This window comes from Rousettus aegyptiacus, unplaced genomic scaffold (assembly GCF_014176215.1).
Source record: "Rousettus aegyptiacus isolate mRouAeg1 unplaced genomic scaffold, mRouAeg1.p scaffold_m13_p_6, whole genome shotgun sequence".
Classification (NCBI taxonomy): Eukaryota; Metazoa; Chordata; class Mammalia; order Chiroptera; family Pteropodidae; genus Rousettus; species Rousettus aegyptiacus.
In genome coordinates this window covers 100,565,412-100,589,587 of record NW_023416309.1, presented here as the reverse complement: position 1 = coordinate 100,589,587, position 24,176 = coordinate 100,565,412, and the positions used below count along the sequence as shown (strand labels likewise).

Here is a 24,176-nt window from a genome sequence, read left to right as displayed (position 1 = left end):
TCCAGAACTAGGGAGTGGTAACACTAAGCCTAATGGTGAGGGTGGGACTTACCTTTTGCCATCCCCATGCTAACCCTTCACACAAGTATTCCATGTCTGCCCCAGCCACACAGTAAGAGGGATGTCATTGTCCATTTTTATAGGTGTTGAAACAGAGTTTAAGAGATTAAGCAAATTTCCAAGTTCACAGCTGGTAAGTGGCTGAATCTCAGTCCAAGTCAAGGTCTTCACCCTCTCATTGGTATGGAATCTGGTAGTTAAAACGAGCAGGCTCTGGGTTCCCATAACCTGGGGTGATATCTTTGCTTCTTTGCTTGCTAGGTTCCTGGTTTTTGATGAGTTCCTTAATTCTCCTGAACCTCAGGTCTCTCATCTTAAAAGTAGGAATAATAATAATCACAACACACATCTTGTGCGGTTGGGAGGATGAAATGAAATGATGCAGGTAAAGTCTGTTTTCTGCTTCTCTGTCTACCGGGAAGGCTGTGTCCTCATGTATGTGTCAGAGATCCTATGACTTAAGGATGATGGAATGTGCCTTCCAGACATGTGAATTAAGAAATTCCTGTCTGGGTGTCCTGGGTCCTCAAGGAGTTCGCAGGAGAAAGAGGACATGGCTATCTCTGCTTAATTTGGGAAGACCTCTCAAACCTACGGAGACCAATCTGGCAATATACCCAGAGAGCCTGGGTTCTGCCTTGGCCCTGCCACTTACTGGTTGCTTAATCTTCCTGGGCCTTCGTCTCCTTATCTATAAGACGGAGTACATAATATCTACCTATAGAGTTGTGAGGACGATACTATATGTGATAGGGCCTTGCAAAATGAAGTTGCTCAATGAATGTTTACAAAGAAAGAGAACAAAATGTATGGCAAATGAAGACTACTTGCTGGAGGAAAGACGATTGGGCCGGTTTTTCTGTGGTTGTAGTCCATGCCTCTCCAAATACCATGTCAGTGCACTGCGTCTTATTCTCTATTGTTTCATGACCTCAGGGCCAAGAGGGCTTCCCAGAATCATACAGTCTATCCCTCCAATCACAGAGGGGAAACTGAGGCTCAGAGAAGGCAAATGATTTGCCTGAGCTTCTTTATGCAGAGCTGGCTTGTGTCTCCCAGGCTCCCTCCTTCCCCATTGCTCAGCTTGCTTCTTGGAACTCTGTTATTTCCACAGGATCATAAACTTCCAGAGGGCAGGCACATTTGCACCCTCTGTCTCTTCCCTGACATGCATGCTCTGCTTTGAGAAGACACTCTGGAGGAACCTATAGACATGTGGGACATAACTGGCCATAGCTGTCCTTGCACTGTTGTGTTCATAGGGCCTTGACTCCTCAGCAGGGAGGCAGGAACCCTGTACAGTCCAGGAAGTCCTGGGCCTCAGTTTCAGGTCCCAGCAGGGAGGTGGGGGAAAGGATAGGCTTCCTTTTCAGCCATCCCCTTGCCCTCCTGCTCTTCTTGCTGCTAAGGTAAAAAGGCTCCATGTCAGCTACTCCTTGTCCCTTAGCTGAGAAGCCTGGTCCTAAGGTCCCACCTCTGTCCCAGGCTTTCTGGTCACCTGCTGTACTTTAGCGGGAAGCCAGCTGCTGTGGGAGGCTCTTGGTTGATGTGGGGCTGCAGACCAGGGGACTGGCAGCCTTTCCCTGTGGCATGCTCTCTTTCTCTCCCTCCCTCTCCCCTTTCTCTCCCACATGCACTCTTGCACTCTCTCTTCCTCTCTCTCTCTCTCTCTCTCTCTCTCTCTCTCTCTCTCTCTCTCTCTCGATAGACAGATAATAGATATATAAGTAAAAGTTTTTTATTTTATTTTGGGGAGCACCATGACAAATGATGGTAGCTTAACCCAGAACAGTCTTCATTTTTAAACAAATTTACAGCTTGTTCTAGGCGCCACAATGCTGGCTTTCCTTAGGCTTGGCCATTGTTGAGACAGTGGCCTGCTCCTAATCTCTAGGCCAGGAAGGCAGGAGCTAGGAGGCCTCAGAAGGGATGGAAGGTGTCAAGGGCCCGGTGAGGCTTTCAAGTGAGGAATGACTGAGGCTTTCACCTCCAGTCAGGCCCTCCTTGTTTTTGTTTTTGTTTTTTTTTTTTTTGAGCTACAAGTCTAGAATTGTTAGCTCACAGAAGTAGAAACACCCTGAGAAGTCATCCATCCAATTATTCTGTTTTACATATGAGGGAAATGAAGTCCAGAGGGGTGACGGCTTGCCCAGTACCTCTCTGTTGTTCTTCCCCCAAACATCTCAAATGGCCAAGTGTGACTTTGGAACTAGTTTCCTTTAAGCATCTCCAACAGTCAAGCATGTTGGTTTGGAACCAGTTTTCTTTAGCCCTAAGCTCAGAGGAGAAGTGGGAAAGGGAAAAGCAGGGAGAAGGCAGGGAGGGGAAACAGTTTGTCCACCCTTCCTTCTCAACTTCACCTTGTGGGATCATCCAAAACTCTCTCCAGATGAAAAGACAGAAATCCAATCCCACCCTCTCATCCTGTAGGTAAAGAAACAAAGGCCCAGAGAGAGGAAGAGACTTGTCCAGGGTCACACAAGAAGGCCTAGCCAAACTCAGGTATCCTGGGGGTAGTTTTCATGATACTCTACATAACTCAGTCCTCAGTTACATGCCTTTGCTTTGTGCCCTGGGCATATGAATTGTTTTCCCTGAAATAAACTGTTTTCTGGCTCTTGAGCATGTTGTATAATGCCTAAGGGCAGGATTGAATCTTAAAGCATCCTGAAGTAATGAAGATCCAGCCTAGACTTTGAAGGTCAGAACTATGCTGAATGCTATCACATTTGCCATCAAATCCAATTTGGAATACACAGTGTCAGAACTAAAAGGGACTTCAGAGAACAGAAGTCCAGGTCCTGTTTCCCAGATGAGCATACCAGGGACCAAAGGGGAAATGACTCATCCAACAGCACATTGGGATGGAGCTGATCCTAGGACCCAAGTTTTCTCACCTCCTGTCCTGTCCTCTAATTTTTTTTTTTACAGTTCCCACAGTACCTAGTGTTGTACTGGCTTCATAACTTTTCAATATGCTCAATAAATTCTTGCTGAATGTAATAGGAACAAGGTGACTTATGTGCAAGTTGCCCTTGGTAATTATATAAAACCTTTAAAGAATGCATATTTTCTTTGATGGATATCTAATAAATGCTTATCACTTGGGTTTATCAGCTCATTTCTTCCTTGTTCTATATTATTTTCTGCCCGAGACTGTATTTAGGCAGAACTGGACTGTTTCCGCCCCAGGCAGTCTTTGGAGGCCAGCAAGGCCACCTGAGTATTGCTCCACGGGAGACCAGAACTGTGCTAGACCACTCTAGCTAGAGCCTGCCAGAGCCTCTGCAATCTTGTCCATGGATCTGAGGATTTCCACCCCAGGAGAAATTCTGGGTGAGAGTTTAGAGGTGCATGAGGGCACATGGGAACTGGGTGACCTGTCTGTTCCTCAGGCAATGCTAACTTTAGAGGGCACAGACCCTAGGTGAGTGAGAGGGGGTGTGGAGGAGATGGGTGCTAGCAAAACTGGAAAGGTTTTAAGCCCTCTCTTGATTAGATTCATGTTCTAAGAAAGGTCATTCTGGTTTTGAGGGAAGGCTGGGATGGAGGCAGGGAGTGGACTAATTGAGGAGGCAACTATAGTATCTCAGGTGAGGGGTGAGTTGGCTTAGAACAAGGGGTGGGGCTGGAGATATGTCAGAGGGAACTGACTGATGAGAAATTTTGTAGGAAGAACTTTTATCGTTTATTCCAGAAACATTTATGTATGTTATTTATTTTTTCTGATTAGATAAGTAAGACATGACAGTTGGAAAACTTCAAACATGCAGGAAAAAGTAAAGAAGAAAACAAAAGTAAATATTTTGGTATATATTCTTCTAGACTTTTTTTCTGTACATACATACATCCTCTGACATATGGACCTAGTTTGTTGTTGTTTACCATAATGGAGCAGTTCTTTAGTACTTGTTTGATTTCTGCTCTTCAAGAAAACAATATATCATAAGCATTTTTTCAGGTCAATGTAGACATATATCATTTTTAATGTCCGGATGGCATTTCACTGAGTAGATATGCCCTAGTTTATTTGCCAATCCCCTACTGATGGATATTGTTTTTCCCAACTTTTCACATCATTATAAACAATCTCTTTTCCTTCTATACTCATTGTTGAACACATAAATGTTTATTTCCTTAAAATAAAGTTTTGTTAGTAGAATTACTGGATTATTGACAAACTGTCTAGGTTTCATTATATTGTGTCCTAAGGGGAGTTGTAGAGGAGGATGGCACCAAAGTCAGGGACCGGAAGTCTTCATTTTGAAGGCCTTGGACTGTTACAACCATACTCTGGCTTTTCTCAGTCTTTTCTTTCCCTAGCATGGATGCAGTATGTGCAGTTCGAGCTCGAGACCTGTTTCAGCCAACCACCCCCAGCCTGACAGCTTGGCTGGGGCCTCTGCGGCCCTCCCAGCCCTAAGAATACGTCCCCCAGTTCCCCTCCCCCACCACGGGAGGGCGTGTTAGGGAGAAGCTTAGGCAGGCAACGATTGCACCATCCACGGTTTGAAAAGGAAGTCAAGGTAGCGCGGAGAGGAAAATCGAGAGTCCCAAAGGCTGACCCCCAGAGGCCAAACCCAGCTGCCTGCAGCGCTCCTTCTAGCACTATTCCCTGGGTTCCGATCCATTGCCTTCTACCCCTTCCCCAGCCCAGCCCCTTGCAGAGTACCGGCCCTTTAAGAAGCTGTCACGGTGGCGCTTCTGGCCCCGCCCCGCGGGGAGGGCCGAGAAGGAGGGGCGGGGTTGGTGGTGGCTGAAGCAAAGGGGAGGGTCTGAGTTTATTTTTAGCTCTGGGTTGGGTCACGTGACGGGAGTGACGTCTCCGAATGTTGTTGTTGGTGGCGGCGGCGAGCGGAGCCTGAGGAGCCGCCGCAAAGATGGAGGAGCCGTCGAGGAGGCGCTGCCGCTGCTGCCGCCGCCGCTGCCTCCGCCGCCGCCCGCGAAGCCGGAGCTCGAGCCGCAGGGGGTGAGCGCGCCGCACCAACCCCGACCCCACATCCCCTGGGCCCCCGGGACGCGAGGCGGCGCACCCTGCTTCTGCCGTCGCTGGCCGCGGGCGCCCCGCGCGCTGGCCGCGCTCCGCGCCCCCCTTCCTTTCGCCCAGCTGCTGGTGGGGCCAGCGCCCCCCGGAAGCATCGCCAGCGCGGGAGCCGGGCCTCGGGGTTACTGCGCGCACCCTTCCCGCCCCTCCCATACAGGGGCTCCTTCCTGCAGGTAAGGGAGTGGCCGGTCTTCCCGCAACCCGCGCCTCCAAATGGCCTGGACACCGGCAGGGTCTGTCTTATTTGCCCCCTCCTGGGTGGCGCATGTTGCGTTGCAGAGCGATTTGAGCCCTGCCCTCGGATTCTGTGCAGACCCCTCCTCGCTGGACACCCCTTTTTCGGTACTCTGAGGTGAGGGGCGCTACCCACCCCACAGCACTTCTACACAGACCTAAGAACGCATTCTTGATTTTGCGTCCTTGACTTCCGTGTGTAAAGAGGGGACCTGCGGGCCCACCTTGGTGTTCTCTCCCATTATTCTCACCCCCTCCCCCTTGAGGCGTTACTGCGTTTGTTTCCACCCTCTTCTGTCTGACACCCTAGAGCCAGAGAGCGAGCGAGCGAGCGAGCTAGGAGATGCAAGCTCCCCGCTTCTTGTCTGGGGCGGATGCCCCCCATTTTTCATCCTGAGTCTGTATCTCACGGAGGCGGGGACACTGCTTGTGTCTTTTAACTTGGGGGAGGCTGCTTCCCTACCCCACCCTTTTCTGGGGCCCTGAGGAAGATGAGAACTGGCTGGGTGATAAGTAATTAATCTGGGAGTCTGGTTGGTGGGGAGAGAAGAGGGAAAGGTGGGGGTGCTCCATTTGGGGGAGGAGGTGACCACCTGATACCCCCACTGTTGGCCTACTGGGATGAGGTGTGTTCCTAAAGAGGAAAGGTAGCAGCTGCAGTTGCTTTTGTGGGGACAGCTCAAGAGACCCACCACTCACCACTCCGACTGTGATCACTGTTCTTCTGGGGCCTGGAATTAGCTTTGGTGATTGGGGGTGGTGATGGAGGTGATTGGATTCAGGGTCCAGCTGGGAGAGGAGGATGGAGCTGGATCATAGAAACAAAAGGAAGCAGGGGATGGGAGATCCAGGAGTCTTGGCGGGAGGGACTCCTGACCAGACTACCTTGCAGGACTGGAGCTAGAGCTGGGTCTTGCCAGTTCAGAGGAGGTAGGCAGGGTGAGTCCTTGATCTGAGCTCCAAGCACCAGGGACCCTGAGTCTAAGCTGGCTGTTGAGATGCTGTGCTGGACTGGGCTGGGGATGATGGGTGAGGCATGTTGGGGGCTGCCTACTTCTTCATTCTGGTCTTCCCTCCTTCCTCTCCCTCCTAAACACAGAACTTGGGGAGGTCTTGGTTTGCTTTCTGCTCTTAAATCTTCTCTTTGCTATCTTTCCTCGGACTTAGATCTGGGCTGTGTCTTGACAAGGCAGGCAGGGGTCTCTCTCTGGGTTAAGGGGGGGTGGACCCCCATTATCTCTACTCTGTCCTAGAAATGTATGCTTTCCAGGGGCCAGAGAGACAGATACCCAGTGCAAGTTTCTTGGGGGCCAGGATGGAGGACATATTAGCTCTGTGCCAGCCTCCCCTTCCTCCCCAACATATCCTCTGTGGCTGCATTCCGTAATTTGGAGGGAATCTGGGCAGCAGTATCACATGAAGAGACAAAGGTTTGTTTTTCCTTCCCTAGGGGTGGCATCTTAGCCTGGGGATGGGGGAGGTAGTTTGTGTTTCTACATAAGGGGGGAGGGGGACCAGCTATAGGAGCTGGGGGGAGTACAGTCGGTGCCGAAGTACCAGCTGCTCTTTAATAATTAATTCTTCCTACTCACATCCCTTTGAGGAGGGATGTCTGGAACACGGCATCAGGCTCAGCCAGCCTGCTAGAGGACGGCACTCCTGTTGGTGGTGTGGTGGGGGAGAGACTGCAAGGGGGGTGCGGTTCTTGGCATTTTTGGAGCACTGTCGTTTGCTCATGAATGAAAACCTGATGCAGCCCGTGAGGGGGCCTCTTGTAGCCTGTAGCTGACTTTGGCTAATTAAACTTTCTCTGCCTTTCTTCTCCCCCATCCTACCTCACCCCAGCCTTGGCCCCAGACCTTTCTTGAATGGGGACCCTGTCTGGTAGTGCTGGGGAGGGGGTATTATTCTGCCTGAGGTTTTAGGGCAAACAGACCCTGTCTTCTGCCCTCTGCCTCCGCCTCTTCCCTCCCTCCCCTCTAACCCCTCCCCCCCCTTTTTTCTAGAAATAGCAGCCTCCTCCATCTGGCTTGTGCAGATGCCTAGAGCTGCGTCTGAGCAGACAAACAGAAATGGGCCGATTGCAAAAATGAATTTGTCTTTTTTTCTCCCCTGGTTGCCTTTTTTTCTCCCCTGGTTGCCCTCCCTCTTCTCTTAGTTTGGGGCCTGGACATGCAAGTCAGCTACCCTCATGGTTCTGATAATCCTGGCCTTCTGATGGCTTAGCTTGGTTGAAGGCACAAGGCAATGGAAGCTCTTGGAGGCTGGGGAAAGTGGTCTTCCATGGCCACCGTCAGCAGGGGTCAAGATGAGAGGTCCTCTGTGCCTTGGGATGGGATGTTTTGGTTTGTAGCTTTTTGATGAAATCTTTGGCGGCAGATCTCAGATGGTGGGCAATCTCAGGTTCACAGAATTTGATTCAGACAGCTCTCCTGGCAGACTGTGACATGGGGAGGGGTCCCCGGTCACAGTGCTTAGGACTTGGTTCTGCCTCTAGTAGGGCCAGGGCTAGTGTGTTGGGCGAAGGCTTCCAGGTGGTGCTGGAGTCCAGGTTCCAGAGAGACCCTTGGAGAGACACCTGACTCCCTAATAATTCCGAAGGAACTGTTCGAGATCCCTGTAGTTCACTGTAACTTGTGGCCTTTAGGGTATTACGTTACTCCGTATCTCCCTCATTTGTCTGTCCTTCTCCTCCTACCCTCTGCCAGAGTTTTAATTGCTCATGACTGGGGTGGAGGGTGTTCTCTTAAGGTTTTTGCCCTACCTCCTGTGGCTCAGCCATGAGCTTGTGGGGTGCAATGCTTCCCTCTTTCTTCCCCTGCCATCCTGGCTGGAGGTGGGAGGGTAGGTTTGGATCCTGGTGTGGGAAAGAGGTCTGACTTAGAGGCGACAGGGGTGGGGTAGGGACAGGACCCTGGGGTCTGCCTACTTATGATGTAAAGGAACCCTGGCTGCGCCTCACTGGGTTGCCATCCTAGTGTTCGGACATTCATGACCCACACAACTCTTGGTCCCCAACTGCCGACCCAGACACTCATATAACATCAGTTAGTCGTGCATTTCTTTGGCAGAGGAGGGACCAAATAGCTCAGATTTTAACCATCAAACTGCTCTTTTCTCCCTTCATACTGTTCCCTAGACAAGAATCTATGTCCTGATCAGACAGTGAACACTTTCCCAGGGAGGCCCCTGTTCACTGGGGGGCTTGATGGGGTGTCGGCAGACGTTCTCTGCTGGTTGAGAAGGCCCAGGGGTCCCGCTGCATCCTGCAGGGTGGGGAGGAGTCCCAAGTCCACTGGAGTTCTAGGAGACCCTCCTTTCCTCTTCTTTCCAGGGGGTGTGAATGATGGGGGCCCGGATCTGATCTTAACTTAATTTTTGCACCATCGAGGCTCTGCCCCTTCTGAGTGCCCTGCTGTGGAGATGCCTTTTACTAGGGAGATGGGCTGGGCCACTGGGCTGCTGGGAATCGTGGGAATTTCTGAAGCCGTGTTCCCCAACCTACGGAAAAGGGTGTGAGCGGGACTGGGCGCCAACTTCGAGTGGGCACGGGCTGAGTTGCCTGCCCACGCGTGCCCTGCCAGGGCACCAGCAGCCCCACCTGCTGCATTCCTGAACTTGGCCTCAGCCCTGTACAACCTCTTTTGTCCTTGACCCACACCTGTGCCTGTGCCCGTCATCGGGAGCCCCTTCACTCTGCCTCTTCCCACCTCCGCAATCTGAGTGCATCTTTCTCCAGCTACAGGGTCCAAACCCTGTGGGTGAGAGCAAGGGGCAAGTAGGCCTAGGGAAACTTGAGGTCTTCCGTGTGTGCGTGTGTGTGCGTGTACGCGCGTGCACACGCACACGTGCGTGCATTCTTGTGTCCCTGCCATGGCTGACTCCCAGGCTATTCGGCTCCATGTGGACCCACCCCTGGGAATCCTTGATGAGAATGCAAGGCTTACTGAGACTTTATCCTGCCAGGAGGTGGGGCTGTCTAGGGGGCAGTTGATTGCTGGTTCCTGGCTGGGGAAGCAGAGTTAAGGCTTAAACATTTAGTTCCTCTCAGCTTCTTCTGATAGCTTCCTGGTATCTTGCTTTCACTGGGTATTAGAGGGCTTGCCTTCCTTTGGAAGAAAATGAATGAGATCATGTCTAGGGTGGATTGTGGGCTGTTTAGGGATGGGCCCAGGTGGGTGCGTGCGTAGCGTCTGAGGCTTGTGAACTAGCTCAGGCTGCAGGAGTGGGGACAGGTTGACAAACTCATGGTCCTTTAATACTAGGACATCCTCCATGTCCCCTGCTGGACCTTTTGGAAAAAATGGAAAAAAGTGTTGTTTTTTCTGGGTGGACTCAGTCTGGGGGACCCATAACTTGGCAGGCAGAGCACAGGTTGGCTTTTAGACCTTACAAGGGGCACAGCTGGTATAACACACACAAAGCCTTGGGCTTGGCCCCTGTACCTCAGTGCTTGGGGCCATTGCATGTGGGGTGAACATCTTTGCCTGTCCCAATTCCTGAGAACAGCATGAGTTATGGGTAGAAGGGGAGTGGCTACCGTCTTTCCCTGATTTGTTTTTAAATAGGAGAGCCCAAGACAGAAGTACGTCACATTTCAGAGTTGGGCAGCACGAGGAGCAGAGAATAGGGTGGAGATGACACTCACTTAAGAGTCTTAGTTCAGATTGCTGGGGCCGGGATACCAGTTTCTCCCTTAACTTAGGCTGGGGACTCTAGGTCCACCCTGCATCTCCCCACTGCCATGGACAGAGTTCAAAAGCCTCCCTGCACTTTCTCCTTTGTGCACACCAAGTCCGGCATTGGGCACCCTTGGGAGTCTATGAGGTCTCTTCACCTGGCAGTGGCACTGTCGCTTGAAAAGGAGTTTTTTCGAGTATGACTCCCGAAGCCATTTCCCTTCCCTTGAGTGCTGGCAGCCGTACTAGAGAGAGGAGTAGCCAGGGTTTGGTTCAGTTCTGCTGATTCCCTCTGTGTCCATGGGCAGGTGTTACTCCTTCTCTTCCTCAGGTGTAAACTGACAAGCTCAGAGGTCTCCTTCAACTCTCAGATTCCTGAGTTGGGGGCCTCTAACCCTGCTCCATCTCTCCCCAGGGATGCCGTTTTGAGTGCCTGACTGCCTCGCCCCGAAGGATGGCCTCGGATGGGCATTAGAGGCACAGCGGCCCCGGGCTCCTGTCCCGTCCGTCTGTCTGTTATCGTCTGTCTCTCTTGACATCACCGCAGCTCCACCCCCTCCCGTCCCAGCCCCCAACGCCAGCTTCCTGTGGGCCCAGAGCCGGCATGAACTCTCCTACCGAGTCGGGTAAGAGCTGGGAGGCCGGAGAAGGGCACCCTGGGTGGCTTTGGCTGCAGTGGATTGTGCGGGTTTCCATCCCAGGCCATCTGAATTTAAGGGTCTGAGCTGTAGGGGAACCAGGAGTGGAGAAGCATAGCAAGTAAAGGACAGAAGTGAACCCGAAGTTATTGATCATGGGGTACACCTGGGAATTGATGGGTTGACAGCCTGGCCTGGCCCTGGGAGGGCATGGGTCCAACTCTGTCCCCATGCCTGCCCTCTCAACTCGTGGGCCTTCAGTTCCAGCTCTGCCCTGCCCTGTTCATTCACGAAGACATTCAGGCCTGGAATGGGGGTGTGGATCCCTGAGTATGGATGGTTCGAGGATGCTGTTGGAAGAAGTCCCTTACAATAGCTAGATGTGTAGCTTCCTTTTTATGGTGATGGCTCTCTCCCTGGTGGAGTATTTCTCTGTGTTCCATACACTTCTTTTAGTGGAGGTTTTCAGGGCCTTTGGCCTTGGCCTGTGTTGGGGTGTGTGGTAATGGGGTAGGGGTGCAGCAACATGTTGGTAGAGTCTTGGCTCTCTCCTTTAAGTTAGGCATAATACCCATTCTCCTCTTATTCCCTGGACATCGTGGATTCCTACTTTGGGGTCTTCAACTCTGAGATTTCTTATTCTTCTCTGCTCCTAGGAGCCTGCCTTGTGTTGCCAGAAATAGTCTCTGGGTGGGACTCCAGGCAACTTTGTGTGTGGGTGGGTCTGGGTGTATGCCCATGAGGATGTGTCCAAGTGGCTTGAGCTGGACCCTCAGGACTTTCACAGAAGGGTCATGGGTCAGTGTGGTCAGAGTAATAACTGCCTTCCCTCCTTGGCTGTCTCCTTCTGCACAGTATTAAAGGGTCAGAGTCCATCTTGCTCAACTTTAACCCCCCACATCTTTTGCTGTAGGAGTGGAGGGATATTTTTCCTTCTTTTAGAGACAGAGAAACTAGGGTCTAGAGATGAAAACCCATTTGTAGGAAGGATAGAAGCAGTATCAGGGAGGAGTCTAGGCCCTATCCCATCTCCTTCTCCCTTGTCAGTTTACTAGCCTTGATGCTTTCTGTTACAGGGCCTCGGTGCTGACAATACATGGGAGAGGCCCTGACCAGGGTCCTGGGGGTCCAGCAGACTCGGAAGCTGGAAGCCGATGGGATTATTTGGCTTTGTACTATTCACAATGGTCAAGGCAGCGCCCCCTCCCCTTCCCCTTCCCAGAATGGCGTTCCTAAGGCATAGGCTTCGGGCAGAGTAGAGTACCAGCTGGAGCAGGCTGGGCTCCTGAGACTCCCTGAGTCAGTTCTGCCCGATGAGCCCCCTCCTGCAGGGCTTGTGTTTTGTTTTCAGATCCTCCCACCTCTGCCTTCATTCAGCCTGTAGGGGCTGTGCCAGGTGTTAGACATGGAGAGGTCTGTGTGACTCTGGTGCTGGGGGGTGGGCTGTCACGCTCCAACTTTCTACTTCCTCTTCTGAGACTGGGCTGGTGAAGGGAGAGGAGAGGCCTGGTGGGTTCTCACCAGTCCCTTGTCTGTCTCAGCTGGACACTGCCCCAGCAGGGTTGGTTACACCTGGCAGTAGTGCCAACTGCTCCTTTCCTCTGAGCTGCTATGCCAACCTGTCCAGAGCCACACGGGGCCTGGGGTCCAACCTGGGACCTGGGGTCTAACCTAGGGCCAAGGGAATAGAAGCTGCCCAGAGGCATTCGTTGGTGGGTTGAGAAGGACATTGGGGGTTTATTCTTTTAAGTAAAAGCCTAAAATAACCTCGGAGAATTTAGGCAACCTGGGTTGCCTTTTCAGATGCTGATGGTCCCGGTTCCCCTTGCAGCTGCTTCTGCCAGGGTTGGCAGGAGTGTGGTAGTAACTGAAGGCGTCCACCAGCAAAGGAGGCAGGCAGCCTGGGAGCCTCCTGAGTGGGGCTTGTAGAGTGGGGCCTACTGGCAGGCCTTCCAGCTCCCCCCAGCAGGGGGAGATGCTCTCTTCTCATGTTGGGGAAGGGAAGAGAGAAGAAGGGGGCCAGAGACTGGAGACCTCATTTTAGGATGGTGACAAGGCCTCAGAACTGGGGTCATTGCCTGAGGTCCTTCCCACTGAGTTTTCCTGGGCCTCCAGGACTGGCTCTCCCACTTGTGGAGTTAGAGCTGCTTAGGGGACAGCCGCCTCCACACAGCTCATCCTCTTTGAGGGGCCCAGCATCTGCTATTCCAGGAGCTTAGAGTGGCATCTGGGCTGGGGCTACAGGTGCCTGGCGCCAGGCAGAAGCCTGGATGCCATGTGCCTTTGGACTTCGTGGAAGTAAAGTGAAAATATGAATTGTAGCTGGAGCACGCAGGTATCTACTTCCCCTGTGGACATCCCACAGCAATGCCCAGGAAAGAGCGTGAGGGCACAGGGCTGGAGAGAGAGATGAGAACAATGAGAATGGTTAGTCCCCAGGGACTGGGTGCCCCCGCCCCGGAGCACCTCCCACCCACTCTAGAATGCCCGAAGACTCACTCCTCTTTCTTTAGGGCACAGAATAGTACTGTTCCTGGGTTCCTCTCAGTTTCACTTGGCACGGGAGCTTTCCAATTTGACAAGTTCTTGCTAAGTATCCCAACATGCAAGACCCTGAGCTTGCTCTGCGGGGAAACAGAAGGAAAATAAAAGGTGGTCCATCCTTGTCCTCAACAAACAAGTTAGTAAGAAAGCGTGTTTTGGGTGAAGGTCGGCAGGTAGAGAGACTCAGAGCAATTTACTTCTGGGGCTCACCCTTCCTCCTGGGGAGTGGGAGCCAATCAGCATACCTCTAGGCTGGGCTGAAGGCCAGCATTTGAGCTGATTTGCCTCTTTTGCATCTTGGGTTCAGGCAGAAGCCAGTGATAGGGCTTCCCTGAGGAAGCCATCCCCTCGTGTCTCAGTTTCCAGGCAAAAAGGGGCTTGAGGAGTTAGGCTTTCTTTATTTTTCTGGAACCGATCACTACTTTTCCCCTCAGTGGAATTGAAGGACTGGTAGATTCTGTCCCCTGCCTGGGCTTGGCCTGACCAGATTGGAAGAGCTACCCTGGGACCCGGGATTTAGGTCTGCTCTGGTCAGTGCCCTGTCCTCTATGCCATTATCCAGAGGACAAGAGGGAGGCCTGCTGTTTGAGCCAGTCTAGATGGCGACAGGGCCCCAGGAGGAGGCAACCAGGTTCTTTATCCCCAGCGTGGGAGGGAGACAAGCTTCATGACAATACCTGCCTACCCAGCACCTCCCAGCACACTCTACACTTTCTCTCCTTCCCATTCCCAGGAGGGAGGGAGGGCAGCTGCCCCCTCCTTTCTGGGTGACCAGAGAAACTGGGGCATGGGTGTGGGGTGGAGCCAGGAACCTCGGCGTCCTGCCTCCCAGCCTTGGGCTCAGTCTCTACCTCTGAGCCCCTGGGAAAGGCGGGCAGCCAGCCCTGAGGAGGAGAAAGTGGGTCAGTGCCAGCATGAGGTGGGGGTCTGGGAAATGGACTCCTGGTGTCCCTTCTCCACTTAGGTGCCACCTGGCACACCTCTGTGCTCACCGTAGATTAGGGTCTGCTCCACCTCCCCTTCCCTGCTCCATCCTTACAAAGGGATTGAAGACTTAGGATGAGATGGTGGGAAGAGGAAGGGTCAAACCTGAGGGGATGCGAAGGTTGCCAAAGTAGGCGTTCACATTTTTCCTGGACTTGGTTTCAAATGAGAGGGTTCAGCCAGCACCTAGCATGGGACCTGGCACGTGGCAGCTCCCAGGTGATACTGATGGGCTCCAGTATGACTGAGTTCAAAGGACAGGAGAGAACTGAAGGGCAGGCAGGCCTGATGTCTCTGGGGCTCCAGGGAAGGTGGCACCCTACACTCCGTTTACAGTGCTCCTGGGCCAGCCCATGACTTCTGTACTGCACAGAAAGCAAATCTTGCTTTCTTCCTTTTGGTCAGGCCCCAGTCCAGCCTTTTGGGCCCAGGAAATGGGAGCCTGGAGAAGCCCAAGGAGCCAGCATTGGGTTCCCCTCCTCTAGATATAGAGGGTTAAGAGCCCTGAGCCCAGGCTTCAAGGGATGGAATGAGGTCATTGTGCTTTGGAGGGGATGGTATTGGCTTCGAATGAAGCTCATGCACCCCATGTTTGGTGGGTGCTGTGTAAAGTTTGTGGGATGACATAAGGGAGCACTGGATGGGTGGGGATGGAGAAGAGATATGAACTATGAAGAGAAAGGCTATAAAGCATGAAGGATTGAAGTTAGATGTTAGAAAGATCTTGTTTCATCAGTCGAATCTCAGAAGTTTAAAAAGACACTTGCTCCCACTCCAGACCTCTTCTCTTTTTCCCCTAGAGGATTCTGGGACCTGCATTGAGGATTGTCTGGCTGTGTCTGACACTTCACTTCCCACTTCATGCTGTTACTGGAAATTGTAACAGTGCTGGGAACTGCCCCAAACCCCTGGCTCTGGCCACTTCTGGGTGCCCAGTCTTCTGGGTGCTCTTAGCTTTTCTAATAAGAGAGTTCTCTTTCCTTGGGCTTCTGGCCACTCCAGGGTCTGGGACTCTGTTTTGAGTAATTCTAACTAATGACTTCCTCTCCTCCAAAACAGGGTTCCCCTGCCATACTCTCCTGTGCCTGGGGCAGGCAGAGAGAGCCAGAACAGGGCTAGCCAGCCCTTCTGGTTGCTCCCAGCTGGGGCGGGTGGAGTCCTGGGCTGGGAGGGGCTGCTGCCCCGCTTTCTGGGCTCCGTCGAGTCTGCTGTCCATCACCCCACAGAGGAGACCTTGGTCTTCCCTTCCCTTCCTCTTGAGAGAGCCTGGTGGGCCAGAATGAGGTTGGGGCGGGGGGTGGTGAAGGAGGTCCCCAGACTTACCCTGAAGTGTCCACCAACTCCAGGCCACTGGGTAGATACTAATCCATCATTTTTCTAGAGTCCGCTCTGGCCGAGAAGCTGAGGATCCAAATCTTTGTTTAGGTCCTGTTCCCTCCTTCCCCCAAATATACATCTTGTTAGCCAGTCTATGACCTGGGGAAGCCCACCTATGCCACCTCCCCTGTCTAATGTGCTCTCCTGCTTGAGGGCAGGAGACACCTTTGTTGTCCCTGGCTGGCATAAGCCAACTGGGAAGATGGGCTTCAGGACCTACAGCCACTGTGTCCTTGGTTGGCCAGCTCCTGCCGGGCTCCTGACGAGAGGGTGAGGTCATCCAGTCCAGGGAGAGGACAGGTGTCCCTGGCTCCATGCCTGGAGTTGGGGGCAAGAAGGGGCCAAGAGGGGGCTCCAAAATAGCAACTGTGACATCAGAGAGGGGGAGGGGGACACAGACTCAGGAATAACCAGACTATTAAAAGGCTTCAGTGAGGTCAGGGGGCCAAGTGGAATCTCTGTACCAGTGGGAGGGCCCAACCTGAGGAGAAGGGATGGGCCAACAGTGGACAGGGTAGGTGGGTACCACCAGTCCTTGTGGGGCACCAGCCCTAGGTCCCAGCAGGGCCCCAGGAGCAGGGGCTGCTGTGCCAGGCTTACAGCTGCTGGGAAGGGCTAGATGCTGGCAGCCTCTTGACTCTACTTAGAGAGGCTCCAACTTCAAGTGTGTTCTTACCTGAGTACCGGGGTCATCGTACCCCGTTAATGGAAACCCTGGGGCAACTTCATGTACCCCCTTGTGGTGATTAGAGCTCAGACAGCCCAGCCCTACCATTTACACAGCTGTATAACCTAGGGTGAGTGACTTCATCTCTCTGTGCCTTGGTTTCCCTCTCTGTACCTCTCTCCTGCGGTCACCGTGCAGAATAAATGAGGTGATGTTTGTGCTGTTGTTAGCATTGCACCTGGCACATGGCCAGAGAAGAGTTACCTGTGTTCTGAGAATGGGCAGGTGCTCCCTGGTCCCCTTCCCTGGACAGGGGCAAGGTCTATCCAGGAAGAGTCTCCTGCCCCCTGGAAGGAAGCTGAGCAATCTCTGGAGGCAACACCCCATTGGGAAGGAGCTACCATTTAGCTGCTGTTCCGGGGGTCTCCCTGCTGGTTGAGGGGGTGGTGAGGCACCTCCCAGATTTGAGGAAGGGCAGAGGTTAAATAAACTCCCATCCGGCTGTTAGGAGGACTCCAAGGAAGATGCAAGAAAAGGCCAGGTGGCCTGTCTGCCACCCTCTCGCAGACCCTTCCGGTTCCTCTACTTGGCTCTGGATGGCGAGAGGGAAGATAGAGGTGAAATCTGGTTTTTGGTCTCCAACCCCTCGCCTGCCGTGAGCAGCACCAGAGCTGCTCCCAGAGGCATGGGTACTCTCGCTGTGCCCTTTCCCAGCCCAGCCTCTGGCCACTGGGCTCTGTGGCCTTGGCCCGGAGCGCAGGCCCTCCCCTGTTCCCATCCCCCTGCCTGGCGCTTCCTCCTGGGGTGGAACGCGCCTCCCCCCATGGGGCCTCCGCCAGGCCCGGCTCCTGGCAGCGGGCCGGCTGCTCCCTGAGCATGCTCCACCTATTTATAGACAGGGCCCTCCCCCAACTGCTATTTCAGTCTCCTGCCAGCTGCCGGCGGCTCATTCGGGAAGGAGGAGCAGGGAGCCGGCCCAGAGCTGTCACCCAAGGCTGGGAGGGAACACAGAGAGCCTGCCTGCTGAGCTCCCTTTCCTGTCCCCGGAGTGCTCAGCTATACCTCCAGCTCCTGGGAGCTAGAGACAGGCTGGGGGTCAGATGCCCTTTTAGGGGACAACTGGTTCTATAGCTCCTGGGCTTCCTGGCTCCTGCTGCTGCCAGGAGTACCCAGGCCGGATGAGGCACCTCCCCACAGCACGGATCCCAGAGCAGTGGACTGAGGGAGCCCCTGAGCAGTGAGGGCCCCGCCTGCCCACCTTCCCTTTGGCCAACTCCCGCCTCGGGCGGCCCCCTCCCTGGCATGCTGCTGGTGCCCAAGGCTCAGGGGCTCGTGGAGATGCTGCAGACCATCTATGAGACAGAATCCTGTTTCTCAGCAGATGGGATGTCAGGCCGGGAACCATCCTTGGAAATCCTGCCTCGGACCCCTCTACACGGCATCCCTGTGGCAGGTAAGTGCGCCGGTGTCCCTGCTTGCCCTCTGCCATTGGACAGCCTTGTTCCTAGGACTGAGCATCTGGCTCTGAGCTTTGCTCAGATGGAGCCCTGCTTAGATCTTTCTGAGGGGCTTTGTGTTGAGAATATGAGCAGTCAGGGGAGCCATGCTCGCTGAAGTGGGTTTTCCTGCCTTTCCTCTGCTGTGTCTCTTCGAGTCTATTAGGCCCCCGGCAGGATCAGCATCAGCTGCTGGGGGCTGTGGATTGCTGGAGGATCCTGGCCTAGTTGGCACCTAGATGGTCAGAGGGGAAGAAGTATGTTAGTGACATGCCTCCAGGCTACCCGCCCCCAGGTCTGGGCAGGGGAAGAAGCTGTTGCCAAGTAGCCATAAGAATAAAGGCTGCCCCAGCTTTTCTGGCTGGGTTCTCAGGGGCAGAGGGTTCCTTCCGTGCAGTGATTTCTGTAAGTTCCTAGTCAGGAGTTTCCTGGGAATCAGACACCTGGGTAGAAGGCTTGTGCGGTTGTGGTAGAATTAGGCAGAGGTTGGCAGCTGGGATGTTGGGAGCCTTTGCTGCCTTAGCCCTTAGCTCCCCTATACCCCTTCAAACCTAGTCAAGGTCTTGGTTTATTCCTATTTCATGAGGGCAAAGAGATGTCTTCGTATGGACTTGAGGACACCCTAGCCTTGCCACCTTCTCAGCAGGGACTTCTGTGGCTCTTGTCTAGGGGTGGGGTTCCCCAGAGCTGGGCCACTCCCTCCCAGGAACCTGTTGGCAGCATCAGGCCTTTCTGGCACAGCCTCCCCACCAGGCCGGCACCACAAGATGCTTCCTTGAGGGAGGGGCCTGCTGGATCCATGCCCGCTTGGCCCCTCCTGGCAGTAGCTTGGGTGTGGGTGTCTGTGTGTATGTATGAGGAGTCTTTGCCTCTGGATACGTGGGTGTGGGTCTCAAATTTTGAACTGGAAGGTGGGAGCTATGATTTGACTTTAAACCATCCAGAGGTAAGGTCACAGCTGGACTGGGATGTGTCGGGATGAATGTTTTAGGAAGATCTGGAAAACTCTTGGAACAAGGCGTACCATCTTCCTGGGCAGGGATGTCCATGTAGTCTCCTACGGTAGAAGCATAACCCTGGGGACCAACACCACAGAGTCCCTACACAGTCCTCTTGGATTGGATATAAATATCTAGGGCTGGTCTAGTCCTGGTCTAGTTGAGTCTGCAGCTCTAGCTAAAGACTCTGCTTATCCCTACTCCAGAGCCTCTAGGAGTCAGGATAGTCTCTTGGAAAGCAAAGGACTAACTGTGCAGAGCATCTGCTTGGGGGCAGCTCGATCCTGTGTAGCAGATGCCATATCAGTCCACCCATCCTTCCCTGTCGCACTGCCCCTTGCCTTCCAGCAGCAGCTGGCAGTTGTCCTGAAGTTTCCTCCTCAACTTGTTCTCTCACCTTCTTTCAAGTTAGACCCCATAATCCTTGCAGGCTGGAACCCCACTATCCCCTGTCTCCAGATCCTTGTCCCCCTCCTGTCACCCCCCCCCCCCAAACATACACACACTGCCTAGCCTCCTGAGCGGTGGCGTGGTCCATGCTGGCAGGAGGGACGCGTGAGTCACCTCAGCGGCTCGGGAAGAGGGCTAAGAATGTTCCCCCCTGCGCAGCTCTGATGCTGTGTCTGTGACGCGGCTGGGGACAGATATAGGCCTGGAGCTTGGCTGCCTTGTTTTTTTTTTTTTTTTTTTTGGACTCTGGAATGTAAATAGATGTTTCAAATAGAAACACTTTAACCTTTGGGTTAAAAAAAATCCACCCGGGATAAACACAGCCATGAGGGCCCAGGCAGCCTAGCCGCTGCCCCCCCCTCCCCCAATCTCTTGATCGGTCTTGAGACAGGATGCTAAAGCTTGTGGCTAAAAAAGCAGGTGTCCAGGAACGCTTCTTGGGTGGTATGTATCACCAGGCCTCTGCAGCGTGAGGGGTTGGGAAACGGGCTTGCCAGGGTAGACCCTGCCTACTCTAGCAGCAAGTGTTTGGAAGCCCATTTTAGGGGCATCTTTTGCTCTCTGAGCTGTCTTGTTCATGGCCGTTTCCCAGCATTAGCACAGTGCCTGGCAGGCACATGGATGAATGAATGATGCTGGAGGGGTTGGCATCCAGGGATGATGGCAGGATTCCTGGGCCCTATTCTGGGGCCTGGCCCTCTGGGTGAATAGGTAATGGTGGGTTCCCCCAGTGGATGAGCTAGAGCCTTGGCAGGTGCAGCTCATGAGAGATGTGGGGCACTCTCTGCTGTTCCTGCTTGAGGAGGGGGACAGTCAGGTAGGTGCTTTTGTGCAGATCACTGCCTCCACTAGTGCCATCGTAGGTCTTCCTTGATGGCTCCCTCACAACAGCCCAGCACAGAATGGGCACTCCCTCGTCCAGGCCTGGTCCTGGCTTGGGGAGCCCAGGAGCTTGAACTCTGATATGGGATTCCCCAGGACACAGTGCTGGGGGAGCTCCTGCTTCCCTTCTGTGGGCCTCAGATTCCCCTCCGGACTGGGCAGAGCTGATGCTGGGGCAGCATGCAGGATGTTATGCGTAGGCATGGAGGGAGGGTGTGGATCCTGCTGTTCCAGGAAGGAATGCTGTGGATGTTGGGAAGTGTTATGGGGTTTGGGTTTGGTATTGGATTTTCCCCTGGATATTCTTATGCACGTTCTTCAGACCATTCCAAGCTTGGTTGGGTATGTGGGTGTGTAGGTTTAGGGTATGGGGAGGGTAGGAAGGGTGAGACTTTGGTGGGAAGAAAACTAATATTATAGTGTAATAAGTAACAGGATATCAGGTGCTTTCCTTACCTTATCTTCTAGGAAGGTATTAATAGCTATGTTTTATAATTGATAAGGATCAGAGAGGTTAAGGAACTTGCCCAAGGTCACAGAATAAATGAGAGCTGGGATTTGAACTTGTCTCTGTGTAGGGCCACTGCCGGCCCACACAAGAGCTCCTTTGTGCAAATTTTTAAAAAATGGCCCTTCTTCCGGGTGGATATGTCCTCATTTCAGAGTGCGTGGTTTAGCAATTGGAGTGTGGGCTAGATTTCAGTCCCCGGCTTGCCCCCTCAGTCAGGTAGGTGCTTTTGTGCAGTAACAGCCTGTACAACTTTATGTGATAGTCCTGTCTTTGTGCCTCTGAAGTTTATGCTCCTAGAGAATAGAGACCAGGCTGGCTTTGGGGAGGCTCCTGAGGTTTCTAAGAGGAGACTTTTCTATAAATACTGAGGACCACTTGGTCAGCTGTTTCCCTTCCTACAGGGATCTTGGCCTAACAGGAGAAGGGGCCTCAGGAAGAGTACACCCCATCCCATTCAGACAACCTCCCCTGCCCCCATCCCCTCCTACTTCATCCACTTTTTTTGTTTTTGAGACCCTCAGCTGTCCCTTCCCTGCTGCACAGCTGCCAGACAGGAAATCAGATTAACTGTGTCCACACACAGCTGTAACAGCTGTCAGCTTGGTGGCAGAAATGACTGCAGCCAGCCTGGGGACATTGTGAGAAAGTAGTTCTCAAAGTTTCAGTTGCATCAGAATTACCAAGGGAATATATTAAAATGCAGGTTCCCAAGCCTTGCCCCCAATCCCCAAATTCAGTTTCTGTAGGGCAGCCCAGGAACCAGCATTTTAACTCATCTCAGGTGATTGTGATGGGAATGGACTAAGACCATGCTTTGAGTAAGGGCTTTTCAAATAGGGGTCATATGGACAGGGGTAGTTGGGTCTAACAGCTTGCCAGTGGGTGTCACCAGCATCCCTGGAAGGCCTTGATGGGCTTTGGGACTCTTGGGAGAAGAGCCTAGTGCAGAGGGAGGGAGCCTATCACCCTAGTCAGAGTCAAATCCAGCTCCTAGCAGCTTGGCATTCTGGAGAGGGAGGATGTCTTGAGACACTGGGGAAGCAGGTGGCTAAACCCCAGCTGGAGAGGGGGATTATGGCAGGCAGCCAGGTGGGCAGGTGAGCAGGCCTTCCTGCTGGATGTTCAGGGCTAGATTGTGCCCTAAGGCCCCTAATGTCTACCCCAGGTGTGGAGCAAACAGTCCCAGCAACAGCTGCAGATTTCGAATAGTTAGCGTGCCTTTCAGTTGCCTTTAGCTTGGTGCCCAAGTGTTTCCTGGATGGCTAGGCTGGGAGAAGTGTCTACTCCTCCATATAGCAGCCCGAGATCATTGACAAACTCCATCTTCACCAATGAGAGATGCTTTGTGCCTTCCACATGGGCTCTGCACCCCTGAGGCTTAAGGTCCTTCAGAGGCACAGTCTGCCTGAAAGTTTCTTTCTGTCCAGTTGGCCCCTTCTCTCCGGTGCTCCTCAGCTCTGGAGTTTTGGGGACCCCGAGATCCCTGGATCCTTAATACAGAGTTTGGCTCTTCACTCCATCTCTCATTAAATTCAAGAGCAGCCTTCAAGGTTTCTCTTGTTTTTTTTTTTAGTGGGAGGCAGAGAGAGAGCCAGAAGAGCTGGTGTTAAGCCGTGGCTCCTGTGCCTCCTTTCCGGGTTACGTTGTACAGTCTCTTCCTTCTCTGGTCTCACTGCCCTCCTCTGTCTGCTGGGGCAGTTGAGTTGCTGATTTGTGGGCCCTTCCTGCGCTGACATTCTAAGAGTCTCCGAAGTCAGTTTCGTGTTGCTTTTGCCTTGTGAGAAGGGGGCCCCAGGAAGAGGTGGAATAGTGCTGGGGAGAGAGGTGTCACCTGCAGCGATAGGGTTAGATACCCAGGAAGACGTTCTGACTGCTTGGAGCTGGGGTCCTGAGAGCAGGGACCAAAACTCATGCTCATCTGTGCTGTGTCAAAAGTAAAGCTTTTGAGGGTCAGCAGGGATTCCATCGCTGTGGGCTGAGCCTCAGAGGACAGAGTGGCCTTTCTTGGAGGTCACAAGGCAGGAGAGACAGCCTGGAAGAGTCTGTCTTGGGAGGAAGCTGTTCCTAGAGATTTCTTCTGCCGCACTGGGATCCAGCTGCTGGCCGCTCCTGCTTGTGCTGTGTGGGACCCACAGGAAGGGCTTTGATTGGGGCAGGACCACAGAGTGATCTTGGGACAGTCTGAGATGAGAGAGCTAAGGCCTCAACTCTGGCAGAGGTCTGAGCCTGGCTTCCTTAGCATTCAGGAGGTCTGTGAACTTAGCGCCACATAATTCTAATTTCATGCACTTTAGAAACATTCTGAGAAGTGGTCCATAGGCTCGACTAGACTGCCAAAGTGGTCCAGGACACAAAAAGTGTCAGGAGCCATTAATAATAGCCCTGACTAGCACCTCCTGAGATCTTCTCAGGCCTTGTGCCACACTGCTCTGCATGTGTTATCTCTTCTTAGCCTGACAGCTCTGGGAGGTGGGTGCTGTTCTTACTCCCATTTCACAGATGCCTGCACGGAGCACGGGGAGGTGCTCAGTGCCTTGCCCTAGGAAGTGGCAGAGCCTGACTTGAACCCTGATGTTCTCTTACTCCAGAGCGCTTGCTCTTAACCATTACGTGATGTGTGTTCGCTTGCATTACATGAGGAGTTGTGAAAATTGCTAGGTGAGAGTCATCCCCAGTTTGCACATGTGGAAATACTGTCTGAATTGTGGTAGAACCTGTTGAGCCTAAATTGGCCTCACTAATCACGTAAGAGCACTAAAATAGATCATGGGAAACTGTCCTTGGTGGGGAGGGGTCATCAGCGTCATGGGGAGGAGTATAAAATACTGTTCCTTGCCTGCTTCCAAAATCCCTCAAAGCCGGAAAAGGGACAAGAGTCTTTTCCATTTTCTATAGGGACGAAACGAGGTCATTAGGAATTTAAGGAAGCTGCTGACTCCCCAACCTGGCAAGGGAGCTCCTGAGGTCATCGGTGCTGGTGGAAGGTGCTGCCCTTCAGGGTGGGCTGCTGGCCTGTTGCTCTCCAGGTCTGGTGCGTGCTGAGCACCTGGGATGCCCACATTGGAGCCAGGCTGCACAGGCTAGTATTTGGAGGCAGCCTGACTGAGCTGGGAGTCAGAACACCTGGGTTCAAGTCTCTGCTACTTAGCTGGTGGGATTTTCTGAGCAGGAGCCTAAGAGACTTGCCTTCCTGGTCTGTGTAATGAGGGGGCTGAAACATGATCTTAAAGGCCCCTTTCACTCTCTTCTCTCTTTTGTTAGGGTGGCTCCTCAGATCCAGGGCTTATCTACACAGGCCTCATTTTTGTCCTGTGTAGCCATTCCCACCAGCTTTATGCACCCCTTCCTCATACTATACATACCCTCTGTCCTCGCTTCCTCCCCAGCCTTCTGTGGCCGGTGGCTCCTGGGAGGAGGGTGTTTTTAGAGCCAAGTTTTAAGCTTTTTAGGTCTGCCAGGCAGTTCCACACACTGTGCCGCAATTCCACCCCCCTCCCCAGTGCTGCCGCAGGGTTTCTCTAAGGAGAATGAAGTAAAAGTACCATTTCCCTGCTGCCAGGGTCTGGGTCACAGGGATTCTGGAGTTGGTGACTTCTCCAAGAAAGGGCTTGG

At 53.1% G+C, this 24,176-nt stretch overlaps 1 protein-coding gene across 7 annotated transcripts in view; it reads left to right on the top strand.

Moving 5' to 3' along the window:
- Window positions 1-4,888: 4,888 nt before the first annotated feature.
- Window positions 4,889-24,176, top strand: part of HDAC5 (histone deacetylase 5) — a 35,454-nt gene continuing 16,166 nt past the window's right edge. For 2 of the 7 annotated variants that reach the window (XM_016139676.2, XM_016139675.2), the window contains exon 1: window positions 16,866-17,680. In XM_016139676.2, coding sequence (XP_015995162.1) covers window positions 17,530-17,680 — 151 coding nt within the window. In that variant the 5' untranslated portion in view covers window positions 16,866-17,529. Of the gene's footprint in view, window positions 5,030-5,161; window positions 5,278-10,432; window positions 10,644-16,736; window positions 16,845-16,865; window positions 17,681-24,176 lie in introns of those variants that run through there. The other 5 variants (XM_016139680.2, XM_016139677.2, XM_016139679.2 and 2 more) reach the window with 5 other exon arrangements.